The following is a 17565-nucleotide window of genomic DNA, read 5'->3' on the forward strand; positions in this document are numbered from 1 at the left end:
CACAAGCGCACGCACTCATCATCAGCACCAAGGCAACCCAAGCAGTGGCCCTCTAACACCATCACCGCTCTCCCATCACGTGCTCCGGCCACACATCTGGTGTACCATCTGTATCGCTCCCCCCAATGTGACAGGTAGTCCCTCTCCCTCTCTGGAGGGAGCAGAGGGGGAGAGAGGGACACGGAAGGTAATTTTGGGTGTAAATGTGCTCTGGACCTCTCTGGATGCATCTGGACAGAGCAGACATGCTGCTGAGTGGGGTAGGGTCATTATCAGTTGGAAACTGACTACCAGATAGAAGATGAAGACAAACAATTATATCATACTGTCATATTGTGACAGCACAGATAGTGCACATATTGTTTATTTTGATAGTCTAAAGGGTGAATGATTTTGCACGGTTGGTTTATTAGCGGAATCTCACAAAAAGGTCAAATACTACAAATAAAACAAGTCAAAGTATATTAAAGATTCTTCCAATTTATTATAATGTACAGTTATACAATGCAATGACACAATTGTGACCACCATTTTGATGGGGTGCAGAATGAAAAATATTAAAACAGCCGTATAAACAATATCAGAGGACAGTGTCAATTCCTCTTCTCTATGCCATTGTACATATGGGATCAATAAAGTATGCACCATAAAACAGATATCAAGCCAGTGATATAAACCACACAACCAGTCTTTACTGTGAAATTAAGGAATCCATTTCAGAACATTATTTTCACATCTTATGTTACATATTTGATAGTAACAATCTGTTTATTATTCACACACACGACACTATTTGAATGACATCAACTTAGAAGTTTATTCAAGGGAAGTAGGTATTCCAGCATTATCAAGACTAACAAAACAAAGTATTTGTCAGAAATATTTACTATATTAAGTTTGATCTTTCCCATTCACCAGTTTGCAGTCAATGGACAAGATTTCCTCAATCCCAGGTTGAGGTGCTGATATTAAAAAAAGAGGCTCTGGAGAGTTTAAGCTTAGCCTTAAAATTTGGAGTGGTGTGTGCTACGCATCACCTCTTTGGGCACATTTGTCCAATAAAAGCCAGTGGAAAGAAGAAATTTCTACTCATGATCAAGACATTTACAGAATTTTTCCATGATTTCCCATTAACTTTTTAGCACAGCTCAACACAGAATACAGCATTGGTTACATGCTCTTATTTGTTACCTCCGCCAAGGAGGTTATGTTTTCGGTGCCGTTTGTTTGTTTGTCTGTTTGTCTGTTAGCAGGATTACGGAAAAACTACTGGCCCGATTTTCATGAAACTTTGTTAATTTTTGGAGCGGATCCGGATCCGACTCATGAACAAGCAATAATAGCACGAACCTTGGCGGAGGTCTGTGCTCTCCGAGTGCCCTTCTACTTCAACATGATTTTTACAACATTTTCCAGAACAAATGATCCAATTCCAGGTATGCTGTTTATATTTGTCCTTTAGGGATTTTCTGTGCATCTCAATTAGTTTTCATTTTTACTCAAAGCAGTCATATGGTGCACAAGTCACTGAAGTAGCAGATCCAATAGAACAGTTATACAATTTAACAAAGGAACAAACAAAAAAGGGGATCAAAAAAAAATTGTGCTGGATGGGATCATCATAGGAGATCATTACAAAAAAAAAATACATTGACACATACACTTCAGGAAATAAACAACACAGCATTTAGTACTAGTTTCCAAAGTCTTATACAAAGTTAGCTCCATCTAAAAAGCATAAAATACATTTTTACATCATCACATACTTTGACCGTCATGACATGTACCATGGCCTAGCAGGAAGTTTGTCTGGTGCAATATCTCATCTCTAAGCCTCCACACATTTCCCTACTGCTGGCATTATTGCTTCTTATGGACAGGGAGCTGAAGGACAGAGAAACAATGCACCATACTAGATTGAAATTCTGTACATTTAAGTCATCTTCTGAAATCCAACATTTTGTTTGCCCCTTTCACAATCTGCAATGCTAAAGGATAAGGCAGCTCCGTTTTTTTTTTTTTAAGGCATTGCTGCTTTGAGACATACTGGACCAGAGGGTGAGTCATGGAATTTTGACATTATCGAGTCAATGTTCACAATGAAAAGAATACAATTTACAGGTAAGGACAAGGGCCCGAAGAGAGGGGAAACAGGGGAAATGTGTCTTGTGTTTTTGAGTGTGTTTGTGTACGTGTCTGAGAGAGTGTCTCAGTGAGCTGCAGCCATCATTTAAGTCTACTTAGCAGTTGACCAGAGGTCAAAGCTCAGACAGAGGTCAGAGCAGGGCTGTGTGGGTTGCTGTGACCATCTCTCATTGCTGGTAATTTCCATACTGGCCCTGTAGAGAGAAGTGTGATGGACTTGTCTTATTGACCTTTCATCTCAACAAACACACACTGGCAGAGTAAAAGCTTATATTCACAAATCTTAACAGGATGCAAACAAGCACATCTGTGGTTTCAACCATATCATACTGCAAACCATGATTTACGACTTGGCTGCATTTGCTGAATTTGACCAGCAGGTGGCAGCATGGCCTCACAACTTGTGAGTTCAGAAATGTAACTTGACACCTCAGGTTTCTGCAGCAGCATGGCTGATTGTATTCCTTATTGACTAGTAGATAAGAGGTTCAAGTGGGCTAAATTCAGTGTAAGAACAGTAATAGTCAATGCATTTCTAAACAGGGGTCGAAGTATGCGTTTGGTATTGCTGGAAAAAAAATTGTAAGTAAATTTGGTAACTTGTATTTGAAACAAATTTATCATTTTAACAGTTCGCTATAAACAATACTTTGATTTCATACATATGAATTTTATGTAAAGCATATTGGCGTACTCAGAAACCAGTATTGTTGATAACTGCATGGGACACAACCAAAGGATGTGAGCTTTTTGCTGTTTTATTCAAGACTATGCATGCTGTGTTTTTGGACCTCATGACTTACAATTCGACCCCTGGTTACAAAAAAAAAGAAAAGAAAAAAGAGAAAGATGGAAAAAAAGATCAAGACATAAAAGAGACAGAGGAAGAAACATAACAAATGCAAATAAAGGCTAGGTGGTCAAACGTCTAGATTGGACGTTGAGGTCTTCACAGCAACCATTACCTTTGCTTCTTACAGAGCTAGTCAGGGGTTCAAATCCCTGGGTCTTTATTTCCTCATGTGTCCCTGAATATTCAAAGATAAAGATATCAAAGTGTAGCTGTGGCCCCCACATAAGACCACAGGAAATACAGGGCAACATGTAGATCTCCCTTTGAACACTAGAGCAGTCTGCATCAAGTTTAAGGAGAGAATCCGCTTAAGCCCTCATATTTCACTGGACTGGCATGCCATATTAGCCAGGACATCACTAATGTCCTCCCACGATATCTAACTCAAAACTGGAGTTAACATGTGAAAGACTACAGCTGAGTTAAACATATTAAACTGCTTTGGGAAGTACAAACCCCCCAACACGATGACAGCATGCACAAGATATCCCCTTCCACATCTACCTTGTAACTTTGCTGACATTGTCTGAATTGTCTCTGGCCTCATTGAGAACTACACAAATATACGACTAAGTCTGGCAATAAACACAAAAAGGGACACACTAAGACCCACGTATGGACAAGTTTTGACCGTCTGGTGCTGTAGACATACTCACCTGGTCATAGCCATAAGGGCGCTGCTGCTGGCCTTGTGGGGGTCCAGGCTGAGGGGGGCGATAGGCCCCGTACTGCTGTCCCTGCCCCTGAGGATAGTTGGGATACTGTCCTGGGGCACTTTGGGTGGGGCCTAAGACAAAGATGGAGATGTCAGTTTAAAATTGTTGATGCTTGGCAGGCCTGAGAGAACCTCAACCCATCTGAAAATGCAGTACAGCATAGCCAACACAAATTCTAGATTCAGCTGCTTCTCACCTATCCTCATCATCAGCATGTTCCGTCTCCGGTAGCATGCACCACAACAAAATTTCATCTCATTAACCGTTTCCATTCTCCTACTTGTTACCCTGACAGCTCTAGGGAATCACTGTCAGTTTACTATCACTAATGGGCTGCAATAAAAAAGCTGATGCATGACAGAGAGAGGACGGTGGATAAGTCAGGCTCAGACCCATTTGTTTAGGCTGGCTCCACACCGCCCGGCTCAGTAATGAATGAGAATGAGTGAGTCAGACTGGAGCCGGGGCGGTGCTTCCCTAATGCAAGGAGACATCAAGGAGATTCTGTTGGTCTTCATTAGAGGAGCAGGCCTCATTAAAAATCACTTCATCAGCCCCCATATACTGTAGCCATGCAGGCGCTCTGAAGGGCCGAGCAAAGCCTGACTGGGGCTGAAGTCAAATGAGGCCCACGCAGCATCGTTAGGCGCTCGTAATGCCTGACGCTGGTGAGCATAACCTTGTGGGGGCCTGCGAGAGAAAGCGTGTGTGTGTGCCAGATGGATCCCACCTCACAGCCTCTGCTTCTCCGATAGCTCATTACTAACATGAGATAAAGGCCTCTGGCTCAGAGAGAGAGGGTGAGGGATGGAAAGTTACAGGGGAAGATGGGATGAGGAAGAAAAAGAGCAAAGAGTTGCAGAAGCTTCTATACTTGTACACATGGCCCAGGGTCTATACCCATCAGCCAAAGATCCTCTCCCACTCTCAGACCGGGGATGTCATATCAAACAGGTACTGAAACACCAGGAGGGATGCTAATGCGGTGCCAGCCACCACTACTGATTAATTTTCTATCTCTTCCACCAAGCTCCAATCCCCCAACCATTCATTAAGGTGGTCCTTTCATTCCTTGCTCTTGATGGTGTCTTGACATCCATTTGGCACAGTTACATTTCCAAGGGGCAGTAACCACTAACTCACTGTGGAGGAATTATTATTCAACAGTTTAAGGCAGCCAAAGAGAGCAGATAGTGCCTCCTACAGGACAAATATAGTCGAGAGAAACGAGCTCACCATAAGCCTGCTGCTGTGGCGGGTAGCCCTGCTGACCTGGGTACTGCTGCTGAGGAGGGTAGCCCTGCTGCTGGGGAGGGCCTTGCTGGTATGCCTCCTGCTGTTGGCCATACTGGGCATTACCTTCAGGGGGCGACAGCAGGCACTATGAGCAGCATGTTGACAACCACAGTACAATAGCAAAAGCAAACAGGCAGACATTTAACAAGGACTCTTTAAAAACCGTGTTATTATTTGAGACAATTCATTTTCCCCTGTTTGTTGGATGGCTCCTGGGTTTAGCTCTTAAATATTGCAAAATCACACTTACAAGACAAGAGCTGATGTAGAATCATTATGAAAAACTGGAAGCAAAACAGGGTATTAGCTTGACGAACCTTGGATGAACCTGTTGTTATTGCAACACAACCTTACCTGGCATCTACAGCTGTGAAAAATAAATAGAATAGCATTATGTAATAAAATATTAATAAAGAATAAGATAGAAACACAGCAGTGAAGAAAATAAAGGCAAAAGAAGCGAAGGGAGTTTTGACTAGCACAACTCGGCAAGCTTTGACCTTTACCTCCTAGTCAGTGTCCAGCAACAACTGAATGCAAGTATAAATTAGAGTATAAAGTAAAGCCTAAATTAATTAAAATCTGCTTGAGCGTTTAGCCTAGTTTTTCAGATACTACTCTGCTCTTTTGGAACACAAATGAAAGCCAAAATAAGGCATCGGAAAAAGAAATAAAAATTCCATGTCAACATTGTCACAAGGTGCACATTTACGGGAAGGTATGAGATACCTTCAAGGTAGTAATGTTGTGAGGAATCCTCATAAGGCCTACCAATGCCTTGATCAGGATGCGGTGGCTGCAAACTGTAATCACTATGACCTACATCAACTCAACACGGAGACAGGAAGATAAGTTAATGCCCTCAGTTTATACAGGTAATACCCGGCATTTAAAAAATCTAAGTGGGAAAAGATGAGATTTAAAAGTCGATCGATATTATTATTGATGAGTTGAAAAACACAGTATTCTTGGTGGCAGCAGTTTTTGAGACAATAATGTTTTACAGTTCCATGTATATTGTTGTTTTATTTTAGACCAACAAGCACTGTCTTGGAAGAAATTAGTCTTTGAAAGGTAAAAGGAAGATAGTGTAGTCAGCAGACAAAAAAACAACAAAAGAGAAGTAAATGTTAATTGGACAAAGACAGACGAAGGGAGTTGTTTATCATGAATCAATGTGGCCATTATTGTGATATTAAGACCTGAAATTCCCACTAAAGTTCAGCTAATCTAATCTAAATAAAGTGTCTTTGTCGCACTGTTAAATTACAAGTGAAGTGTACTGCTGGCTTCGACTACGACATTTGCTCCTTTTACTAAAGATGATCAAATCTGATCCAAGTACTGTACCTGGATTCCTTGTTAGACAGGTATTAAACAAAGGCACAAAGATGAAATACAACTTTGTAACGCTTCACCTTAATAACATCATTAATGGCTTCATCATCATCGTCTGCCAATATGAGATTCTGTCCCCAAGCTCTCTCACTCCAAACAGGTGGAGTACCTCGCACGACTTGGGGGTGGGGGGGGCGGGTTGGGGGTGGGGGGTGGAATCGCAAGATTTAATTCCAGTGTGAATGCCGACCTAGCCATGGACCGCAGCTTTCCTCTTGAAGTACTACACTGCCGTTAGGTGGTTAAGTAGAGACCTTTCCTTTCCTTGATTAGAGCCAAAAGTAACTCAAATTCCCCACAAAATAATACATAAACTGAATAATGTTTGTGGTTTTGTCTCAGTCTCCTTTCATCCTCCATGTTTCAACACAACTCCTCTGAGTGAATGTTTTTTTTTTTTTTTTTGATCGTTTTATTTTCTAGGAGTGGTTGGAGGGTTCTCCTACCTTCTGAGGCTCCCTGTCCTGCGTGACTGTACTGGTCCCCATAGTAGTCTTCCTGCCCTGGGTACTGCTGAGGGGGTCCTACATACACATACACACAGCACACAACATACACACAGGTAGATTCAAGGTGTTGTTGGGAGGATTGGTTCTGTGTGAGGGGAAGGGTAGTGAGGATGGATTCCCTGCCTCTAGTTCTCGTTAGAAAGCTTCCTTGTGGTCTCCCGACTAGTCTTTAGTTGTCTGAGGCTTCAAATTACATCTCGATGCACCAAGGTGTCTGTGAGCAGCAACAGTGAAGATGGTTAAAATTTTGAGGAGCGAGAAAGTAGGAAATGCAGAAGGTTTGGGTTAAGGAGAAGAAAGGCTGCAGCGCTCCGTTTTAGACAGCTTGCCCACTCCGCTCAGAGTGGCATACCTTGCTGTGGGGGTCTGTAGGGTGGCATTGGCCTCTGCCCCATGACGTGGTTCCCCTGGTTGACCTGGCCCATCATTCCCATGGGGTTCTGTTGCCCTTGGTAGTGCTGCCCGCCGCCACCAGGAGGCATGTTATACTGCTGGGAGGGAGGCTGCTGGTGCATCATGGGGCCTGAGGTGGACCAACAGATAGTTAACTTTCATCGAAACAGGACCAAATATAAAACCTAAATTCCAAATATGGTTTCTCAAATTCAAGCGAATGGTATATAGCAAGAACCAGTAACACAGGTGATGGGGAGGATGGCAATCACTCCAAGTTTCACTGACAAAAGTGGGAACCTACAAAAGGGTTGTTTTACCTTGGTTGGGCTGCATGTTCATGTTTGGCCGAGGGCCATAGTTTCCCATGGGCTGGCCCTGGGTCATGTTAATTTGGCTCTGAGCTGGGATGCCCTGGGAGGAAGGGACCGTGTGATTGTAGCCACCCATGGAGCCGTGGCTGCTGGGGGGCATATTCATGGAGCCACTGGGCATGTTTGGGGGCTGGTTGGGGCCTGGGCCGGGACCTTGCATGGGCATGTGATTCGGTCCTGGAAAACAACAGCAGAGATGATTCATCCCTTTGAAAACCCACTTAACTATTGAGTACACATTCGATACTTAAAATTACAGTGGCAATATTTTCTATTTTATGATACAGAGCCCTAGACTTTCACTCTTTCATTTACAATCATTGTGTGGTGCAGCAATTAGAATCATTTGCTTTTATTACTCAAAGCCATGTCAATGTTTTAACAAAACATAGTGAAACATGTAAATTTGCAAACACAAAAACAAACAAAAGCACAAAATAAAACAGCCCGAGACACAAAAAGAGAAAATAAACACAATCACAGGGAAGAGAAGTCCAAGACCACCAGAGCTGGCAAACGGGTGACATCATCCTTCAGCAGAGCGACCTCCCTCGCAGTTCTGTGGTGTTGCTAGGCAACCCAAGTGAGACAGGGACCAAGGGAGAAGAAGGGAAGAGGGAAAAAAAGAGAGAAAGATGAGGAGGGGGTGGTAGAGGGGGGTCACTTACCAGGCATCTGTCCATTCATCTGGTTCTGCATGTGTGGGGCTGGGGGGCCACCGCTGACCATACCCTCAGAGGGCATGTTGTGACCGTGAGGAGGCTGAGGGGGGGCTCCGCTTTGGTTCATCCCACCAGGACCCATAGGCATGTTCTGAGTGGGCGGCTGCAGGCACACAACACAAACACAGCAACGCACATCAGCTGTACTAGAAACACATCTGAGCCATGCGAGTGGGAAACTCATGGGGGGGGGGGGGACACCTGATAAAAGCTGGAATCACTTGACAAAATAATAAATCAAGTGTAGATGTGCTGTACCTCACTTAATCTAGGACAGTTAAAAGGTTCTGATGGAATATAAATTCACACGGTCACAGAATAAATGGTCCTGCATAATGGCCCAATCCTCATCAAGGGCACAAAATGGTTTAAAAGGGTGTATGACTGTAGTGAAAGCTAATAGAGACAGTAGAGACATAACAAAATACCATCATTGATGCATTAATATGTACCCCACTCTGTGGACTACCTGAAGTTACTTGCAGCTTCACTTAGGGTTGAGGAGTCACACTTCTAAAAAGAAGGTGAACCTAAATATATCCCTTTTACAAATAATGGGGGCACAGAACAAGCTCTGGTGGTGCTTCCATCAGGAACATCCAAATAACATTGATCTTCAATGCAATAGTGCATTTGACTTAGACTGAATTTGATATACAGACAATAGTGAACTGAGGGTATCATTTTCAAACCGTATATTTACAAAATTTGGTGGAAATATTTGGTATTGATGTAGTGTTGAAATGAGAGTTTAACTGCTATATTAACTTCAAAGTTTAGCATCCTTAAATTCCTGGGTTGCTTACTATTTAAGAGTGTTTGTTTAAGTCATTATTTACTACACGTGCCAAGTGTTGGCGTTCATCCAAGGAAAATTTAATTTAACACTGGCAGGTGAGCAACAACTCCAGCATTAACTTATAAGGTAAAGCTTGGCACAAAGTTACATACACAACAGCTGGAACCAATACTCACAGCAGGGAGGAGAGACTGCATGTTCTGATTGGAGTCTGCTATCGTGGCCAGGTACACTAAATTTCTGTGCAGCATCTGTTGATACCTGTAAAGGTGGAAGGTCATCAACACAAAAGCTTTGGATAAATCTGAATTTTAACAAGGGTATCCCATGTAAGAACACAGTGATTCTACTGTAGTGTCTACAATGTCAGTAGACTAAGCAATGACCAGACATGAGAAATAGGCTGAAGCCAGGACATAGCCCAGAATTGATAGGTTCATCATTACAGTCAGGTCCAGTCAGAAAAGAGATTTTAAAGACTTACTGTGAACACTCTGCTGTTTTGCCTTTGCTTTGGAAGTCCATTATACACTGGATCAGCTGGTTGTTCTCGTCAAGTAACTGAAACAGAGCAGCAAATATATACGCACAGTGTGTTAAAACTTGGTTTATATTATCATTGATAGGTTAAAATTGAAAAGTAGTCCCATGCAGTAACGTTAGTGTGGTTTGTTCTAGCATACTGATGGTCATCCCGCCCTGATTTGAGAATAATACGGGGGGTGGAGGGGGGGGGCGTTTTTGTGAAGTGTGAGTGTGCGTGTCAAGCTAACAAAAGACGCGTCTTGCTAGCCGTCCTTAGCTAACAAAACCACAGGCCTTCATTCATTTGGGAAATAATTCCACGTTAGTGCGTAAGATCGACTTCACCTCCTTCGTTTCCTCGTGCCGTGCTTACTCCGGCGAGGTTCATATTCACCGCGCTTTGACCCTGCAACATTGTTCCCAAGCTATTCACTGTTGGGCTTGGATGGGCAATGCTACATTTGTTAGCTAAACGGCTAGTAGCGCCTGATGCCATAGCCTCCATTCTGTAATGCGCAAAAAAAGATGAATTACCTTTTGTATTCCAGCGGGTGTTATATCACCCTTCCCACGCTGCCTGTGAGGTACAAACGCCACCGACATGGTGATAACCTATGAAACCAGTGAACTAAAGCATAAAAGTAGTAGCTAACACACTTCGCAAATCGGTAGAACTCAGATAGGACAGCTTAGAATAGGATGCTATTTTGTGATGCAATGATCCACTGGGGGGGGGGGGGGGGTGCAACACAGTTGAAAATATAGACAGTGTTTATTGTTTTGTGTGTGTAAGCAGAGACATACTTTTGAAAGTTCAAAAACATAAAGAATAACATTTTCACATGATTATTTATATTGATAGAAAAACAAACATTTTGCCTTCACGGAATTACTCTCTCACCCTTTTCCTATAATGGAACAGTCTAAACTCAGTCCAAAAGGCCACGGGAAATGGACTGCTCCACAAAAAGGGGGCAACATAGTCATAGCTTTAATATACTGATGTCAAATATTGACAGTATGACAGGCATTACCAGGCAATCTGATAATTGTACACAATATTAACACTCGTATATGTATTTTGTAATTGATCATCTACATCACTTCGCCAAGAGTAAAAAGTAACCACATCCTGGGTACAGGAAACATAATATGCATTGAGTCAGTTTGACTGTTAATATACCTTTCACGTTCAAACGATTTGATACACAGATTATTTTCACAAATAGAATTAAGGGCTTCTATTTCTATTATAGCTGCTGTTCTTCTGATGGACCCTAGTTTTGGTATTGCCCTAGTTCAGAGTTCACTGCGCAGGCGCCCGTCTAAACACACGGCAGCATCACTGAGCTGAGCGTCTTGCTAACTAGCTGAATCATCTGGTTGTTTTTCCCATTTTCTTGTGAGTGTTAGCGTCTTGCAGCATAATGGCGGCAAGATATGACAGAGCAATTACTGTCTTTTCTCCTGATGGTCATCTTTTCCAAGTAGAATACGCTCAAGAAGCTGTAAAGAAAGGTTCCACTGCGGTAAGTCCTAAAATGAAACTAATGCTAAAGCTAAACTAGCTAACGTTAGCAAGCGTTTTGTCGCTGTGTCACTCTCACAACAGTTTCAGTTTCATTGTGCCAGTAATAGGAAATATGTTTTAAGCTAACTAACGCTAAGTTTATATCGTCAATTTGCTTAATTTGTGTGTACTGATGAGTACAGATGTAAGACATATGGATGAATAAGAAAGATCCTAAAATAAATCCTAATAAAATCCAAACCGGTAGTGATGATACTATGTCTCAACTTTTGCGATATGTCTCTGATTACGTTAGTTAAGCATTACAGGTGGTGCACAAAACGCAACGTTAGGTTACTTAACTAAACTAAGTCAACGATAATGTTTTTTTTCCGTTAATGTAGCTAACGTTAGCTCCTGTGCTGCAGCAGCAAGCGTTAGCAATGCTAATGCTAGCTTGCATGGAAAGTTGAGGATCCTTGAAGGCCAATTGTTAAATCGTATGCAAGTTCGTCATTACTTCTGTTCAGTGTAAGATATTGTTACCACTCAGCAAGTAAAACTTATGTAACGGCTTGCTGCATATGATTTTGAGAGTAATCGGTTCATACCCCTTTGATTTCAATTAACAACACTAGCGAATCCTGACAGGAGTGTGGTGCCAATTTCTCAAGATATAAACTCAATGAAAATATTTTGAATATGCTTCAATGTGCAATTGGATGGTCATCTAAACATCTTGTCTTAAACCTTCTTCCTGAACGTTAGCGACGGGTTTTCACTTTTCACTAAACATGTCTTGAAAACAAGACCTGAGACAGATAGTCTGGTTTAGTGCCCACTTTGTCAAGCCAATAGGAAGTTGTATGCATTGCTGATAGATTACCATTTTCCATATGGTATAGTTGAATAGTATTCATGTGTTCTAATGGTTTTGGAATTGAATGTTATTTCTCATTTACCAGTTCTGTCCACTCATTTGTCCACTCTGAATTTCCAACCTTCCTATTGTTGATGTTCATAGAAATTGATGTAGGCTCTCTGTTTTGTCCAGGTGGGAATCAGAGGTAAAGACATTGTTGTCCTTGGTGTTGAGAAGAAATCTGTAGCAAAGCTGCAGGAGGAAAGGACCGTCCGCAAGATATGTGCCCTTGACGAGCATGTCTGCATGGCATTTGCAGGTAACACAAACAATAAAATTGACATCAATCAGTGAATAATACATATGTTATATATCATTGTGTTGCAGACTACGCATGGTATCATGTTGTCTAAGCTCACTGTATTGTGATAATGCACCCTAAGATGTCTCTTCTCACAAGAAATGCCATATACCCCAGCAGATATTTATACCTGGTTTTAGAATTTGTAGCTCATGTTGCGTTCTGTATCTTCCCTCTATGTTGTATAACCATCTAACCAATTTTTATCTTTGTCAGGCCTGACGGCAGATGCCCGTATTGTGATCAACAGAGCTCGGGTTGAATGCCAGAGCCACAGGCTAACTGTTGAGGACCCGGTCACGGTGGAATACATAACGCGCTACATCGCTACACTGAAACAGGTGCTTACTCAAACAGGCATCTCTAAGATTTCATGTCTAGTAGGCAAGAACATTAGTTTCAGGTTTTGTGCTATTCCTGGCTGCCGGTTTGCTTCATTTTTGTTTAAAAGTCTGCTTCGTAGGAATGACCAGTCTTGTCTGTTTTTTTTATATTTGTAGCGCTACACTCAGAGCAATGGACGCAGGCCGTTTGGCATCTCTGCTTTAATTGTTGGCTTTGACTACGACGGGACCCCCAGGCTGTACCAGACAGACCCCTCAGGAACCTACCACGCCTGGAAGGTCAGTCAATTTTTTCACTATACATCTACTTTACCGTTGGTCTTTTTGTTGTAATTTTCAGTACAACAAAGAAAATTAAATATTTCATGGGTTGTTCTTATAAAAACTTTGTTTCAGGCAAATGCGATTGGCCGGAGTGCAAAGACGGTGAGGGAGTTCCTGGAGAAGAATTACACAGATGAAGCCATCGCTGGTGACAACGAGGCAATCAAGCTGGCCATCAAAGCTTTGCTTGAGGTGAGGTCAAAATCAGTCTCTGCACAGAGAACGTTTTTGTACATAGGATGACATGCTTCTTCCTTTTTTTTTTTTTTTTTACCTTTAAGCACTTACTGATAGACTTGTACAGAGCACACTGCTGCAGCATTAAACTACATTGTGGCAAATATAATGTAATTAAACAATTACAAATCTATTTTATAAGACTATCATGTTCTGTAGCTTCTGTGATGCTACTTTAGCGTAAATTAGTGCACTTAAGTTATTTGTTATTTAAGATAACCATAGGTTTGCGTTACATGTTTAATATTTAAAAAGTGTTAAATAGATTCTTAGAACTTGTAAAATTGTTAATCAAGCTTCAAGTACAAGTCATAACCCCACTGTCATACAAATCCCATTTTCTTTTTTCTTCTTCTTGATATATTATTGCCAAATTATTATAATTATTATTGCCCTAAGTAACTGCAGGAGACTGACTATCAATGTTTTTTCTGCTGTATTTAAATGCATAAAACATTGTCTCATAGCCTAGCAACATGGACCTGAGAAGACTTAAGGAGTAGGAAGCTACGGCTGATTGTGAATTGCTGATTTGCTGTGCTTTGCCACATACAGTATTTCTGTTTTTTTAACAGGTGGTCCAGTCAGGAGGGAAAAACATTGAACTTGCTGTTATCAGACGAAATCAGCCACTGAAGGTAATCTTACCCCAGATTTTATTTGGCTGTTATGTTTTTTCCATCTGTTAATGGCTGAGTTGTCAACTGTAACCTGTATGCAATGCCTTAGCTGCTGTGGCCAATCAATAGTGGTGACAGTAGTGACTAAAGTCAGTTGGTCACTACTGCCACTATTAGCCAATTATTGCCTTGCAAATATTTTTGTGTAGACTAATAATTGCTTTTCTTGTCCGTTTGCAGATATTGGAGTCTAAAGAAATTGAGACCCTGGTGGCTGAGATTGAGAAGGAGAAGGAAGAAGAGGCAGAGAAGAAGAAGCAGAAAAAATCCACTTAAAGCAGTTAATCAGAACAGTTTTTCTTTATTGCACTTGGAGGAACACAGCAAATATTAGTACATTGTAGAGGGTTTACAGTTCTAATGACAGCTTTTATTTCAGTGTGAAGAGCTGAATCATAACTTCAGATTTATTTTTGTTGCTCGTAATGTTGCACATATTTCTGAGTGATAAAGAATAGGCATTCAAGTTCTATTATTTCCAGTTGATGGGTTATTGACAAATGTGTACATTGAGTAAGGCAGATAGATCTCAAGTTATGGTTCAACACTCAAAACATACTTGGTTACCGGATGTCTTCGTATATCCTTCACCAAACTGCTTCAGTGGTGATCAATTAGAAACATTGAAATACACCAGTTGCAACATTTTGAATTGTAATGGATCAAAATATTCAATAAAAGTTGACATGTTTGTAACATGTTTTTATGTTATTTACAAAACTACATTTTAGGCAGCTGTTCCATTTTTGTTAAGCCAGATGATACACTACCAGTCAAATGTTTGGACACCACAGTTTTCTTTATTTTTAACTGTTTTCCAAATCTGTGTGGGAAATAGTTTAACGAATCCAAACTATCTTATATTTTAGATTCTTTAAAGTAGCCGCCCTTTGCCTTGATGGAAAAGCAAAGGCTTTGGAAAGAAATTAATACATAGGCATCAACTTCACTATTTGTCTAAGAAACAAATTTCTAGCATTTAAGCAGAAGCCTTTAGATCAAAATGGCTTTAAGAGAATGAAAAACACAGTACATTCAATCAGGTGTGTCTAAAATTTTGACTGGTAGTGTATACTTGGGATATCAAATGGCTTTGATGTGATAGTTTCTACCAATAACACCATAAATAATGAGTAATTTGTAGTAATGCACTGACCAATTTCTTCAAGATGACAATGGGAGACTGTTAAAACAGCAGAAGTGCAGGTTCCTACCTTTTGTTTCTTCCTCTATTGATTATCTTACTGCAATACTGAGTACAGCGATATAAAGATAACTACAGTTTAAAACTCCACCAGAGGCAGTATAGTGAGCGTCCATAAAGTGCAATGTTTTCATTTATCAGCACTCTGTGGCACAGACCTGGAATTGAAAAAGAAGCCGTAGCTCGGATTGCTTTAAAAAGTGCTCACCTCTCCCTCAGTCATTTAAAACAAATTAGTGATGAGCGAAAGAAGTGTGTAATGGTGGCCCAACGAGACCCCTTTTTGCCTCTCCTTCCTTTTATTTCACCCTAAATTCGCTTATCAAGCAACCGCTGCTCTGAATTCTCAACGACACAATTATGGCCGGCGGTGTGGTAGGGCTGCTTAATGGGATCCTGGCCTCAGACCCCAGTGGGAACTTTCAGTGACTTTAATCTGGAGCCCTTTGAAAAGTTGTGCCGTGCTGTGCTGAAGAGCCCCGGGGGGGTCCCTCTGACTCTCACCAAAGACATAATGGTGAATGGTAAAGTCCTTCATTTAGAGTCATCTCCCCAAGCCAGGATTTCCTGAGTGGGTGCCCTGGCTGCCTTGGCTAGAGCAATTGCACTTTGTCTGCAATTTGTCTTGTTTGTGAGTCTTATAGGTTGGTCTGCTGGCTGATGTCAGATGATCAATTAAGTTGTGATGCTATTTCCTATATATGATGTAAGTAAAACCTGGGAGGCTAATAAAATGTGAAAGCAATTTTTTTTTTAGGATTTGTATGGCTGTTTTGACAAAATTTTGGAATTGATACACTAATTGCTACACACTAAGCCAGTGTATTTTAAGTCAGACTCTGTCAAGATTGCTGTGCTGTCACAGCCAGTTTTGGATGCTTGGGGTACTAACAAAGAGATGCTGAATTCAAAGGATGACAAAACAAGCTACGTGTAAACTTTAAGAAAGTTTATTCTGGGTAATCCTCTAGCTACAGAGGTTATCTGATCCATCTTGTCAATAGAGCAGGAGCAGCTTATTCTGCGCTACTGCTGAGACTCCTAGTCTTTTGAACTGCTTGTGGGAAGAGTTTTTTCTTTTTCTTTCTTTTTTTTTTGCCAGCGTTGTTGTTGCCCATAATCAGCGCTACTGTGCCTGAGGACAAAGTCCATCTCTCTCATCGCTGGCTGCTGCTCATCATTAATGCAGAAAATAATGGCTCCACCAGAGGTCATCGACGGAGGAACGAGGCCCGAGGACATGTACTCTCCAAGCAAGAATGCACACTGCTGCAGGCTGTCGACTGAGTGCATTGTACGCACACACACACACAGACAGCTCACAGGCCAATTGCACATACACATAACAGACACTGTATTAATGTGTACACACAACAGATTTTTTTTTAACAGTATGCACAAATCTCTTTTCTCTCTCTCTCGATCTGTCATGCACACAGACACACACTTTAGGCAAAGTGTGCTCTTATGATGTAGTCAATAGAATACAAATACTGGGGGAAAGGACTGCATGTTTTCATATATGGTTTAGCTATTTGGTCACATCTTACACTGGTAGTCTGACTTTTGTCTAAAGATATCCATTACCCTGCTCCTCTCTAGCTGATTTCCAATTCATGGGCACATTTCACTTTGAGGATCCACATTTTTGTCATTCTAATGTGCCACCCTGTGGCCATATTTCAAAGTAGGGCCCTCTTGGGATGTTTAAAATATGTCAGTGCAAAATGTCCTCAGGTCCAAATAAGATAATCGCTTCAAGGGCACAAACACACACAGACTCACATCCCTGGGGAAGTAAGGTTACCTCAGTGCTCTGTTAAGACTGTTTTACTGCCACTGAAATTATTTAAGGCTTTATCACCTTCTACCAGCAGGGCGCAGTGTTGCATAAAAGCAGTGCTCTCATCATATCGGTTACACTTTCATCTCACTTTTTGTCCTACAGATTGACAGAATGACTCCTCTAGCTAACAGCAAGCAGAATCTACTGGCTACTGACATGTTTTTGTCTCTGTGCTTTAACACACGGCCTCAAAGAGTCTCTGAACAATTGAATCCATAGAGGGAGAGTTGTTTTGCTTAAAATTGTCAGATGAAAAAGCAACATCGCCTGTGTCCTCCAGCAATGGCCAAGCTGTCAAAGTGTGTTGGGTCATAAAAGGCTACACTCTCGACACTGTCCCTTTTCTGCTTGTCACATGTCGACAGTTATACACACACCATTATCTGGGTATAGCTGATCTGCTGGCCTCTGCTCATGCCCCACAGGGTGCTGCAGTATGAAGTAAAGTTCAGGCATATTGGTATGTT

The 17565-nt window shown here is 41.5% G+C and overlaps 2 protein-coding genes across 7 annotated transcripts; one reads left to right on the forward strand and one right to left on the reverse strand.

The window, feature by feature from the left end:
* Nucleotides 1-477: 477 nt before the first annotated feature.
* On the reverse strand, nt 478-10408 carry ss18 (SS18 subunit of BAF chromatin remodeling complex). 5 transcript variants are annotated; one of them, XM_071519172.1, is made up of 12 exons: nt 10265-10408; nt 9690-9766; nt 9382-9466; nt 8353-8509; nt 7631-7861; nt 7270-7440; nt 6849-6932; nt 5972-5983; nt 5740-5838; nt 4951-5073; nt 3655-3785; nt 478-2339 (listed from the first exon to the last, which is right to left on the reverse strand). In XM_071519172.1, exons 1-12 carry the CDS (start codon nt 10331-10333, stop codon nt 2313-2315), a joined length of 1266 nt encoding a protein of 421 aa, XP_071375273.1. In that variant the 5' UTR covers nt 10334-10408; the 3' UTR covers nt 478-2312. The 5 variants fall into 5 exon arrangements, with proteins under 5 accessions (XP_071375273.1, XP_071375274.1, XP_071375275.1 ...); XM_071519173.1 differs by lacking the exons at nt 5740-5838; nt 5972-5983 and adding an exon at nt 6350-6368 and having other exon boundaries at nt 4951-5081; nt 6855-6932; XM_071519174.1 differs by lacking the exons at nt 5740-5838; nt 5972-5983 and having other exon boundaries at nt 6855-6932.
* Nucleotides 10409-11052: 644 nt separating this feature from the next.
* On the forward strand, nt 11053-14738 carry psma8 (proteasome 20S subunit alpha 8). Of its 2 annotated transcripts, none has more exons than XM_071519170.1 (7): nt 11053-11259; nt 12295-12307; nt 12680-12804; nt 12964-13086; nt 13204-13323; nt 13944-14006; nt 14229-14738. In XM_071519170.1, exons 1-7 carry the CDS (start codon nt 11158-11160, stop codon nt 14322-14324), a joined length of 642 nt encoding a protein of 213 aa, XP_071375271.1. In that variant the 5' UTR covers nt 11053-11157; the 3' UTR covers nt 14325-14738. The 2 variants fall into 2 exon arrangements, with proteins under 2 accessions (XP_071375271.1, XP_071375270.1); XM_071519169.1 differs by having other exon boundaries at nt 11054-11259; nt 12295-12421.
* Nucleotides 14739-17565: the final 2827 nt, after the last annotated feature.

The sequence above is a fragment of the Centroberyx affinis genome, unplaced genomic scaffold (genome assembly GCF_046629955.1).
Source record: "Centroberyx affinis isolate AG114_WGS23_722 - 3 ecotype Tasmania unplaced genomic scaffold, CSIRO-AGI_Caff_v1 ptg000668l_1, whole genome shotgun sequence".
Lineage (NCBI taxonomy): Eukaryota > Metazoa > Chordata > Actinopteri > Beryciformes > Berycidae > Centroberyx > Centroberyx affinis.

Coding starts and splice junctions, on each gene's coding strand:
- ss18 (XM_071519172.1), bottom strand. CDS start 10,333: ATGTCGGTGGCGTTTGTACCTCACAGGCAGCGTGGGAAGGGTGATATA. Junction 9,467..9,689: donor AAAACAGCAGAGTGTTCACA/GTAAGTCTTTAA, acceptor CCACCTTTACAG/GTATCAACAGATGCTGCACA. Junction 3,786..4,950: donor GCCACAGCAGCAGGCTTATG/GTGAGCTCGTTT, acceptor TCTTTGTCTTAG/GCCCCACCCAAAGTGCCCCA.
- psma8 (XM_071519169.1), top strand. CDS start 11,158: ATGGCGGCAAGATATGACAGAGCAATTACTGTCTTTTCTCCTGATGGT. Junction 12,805..12,963: donor ACATCGCTACACTGAAACAG/GTGCTTACTCAA, acceptor TTATATTTGTAG/CGCTACACTCAGAGCAATGG. Junction 13,324..13,943: donor CCATCAAAGCTTTGCTTGAG/GTGAGGTCAAAA, acceptor TTTTTTTAACAG/GTGGTCCAGTCAGGAGGGAA.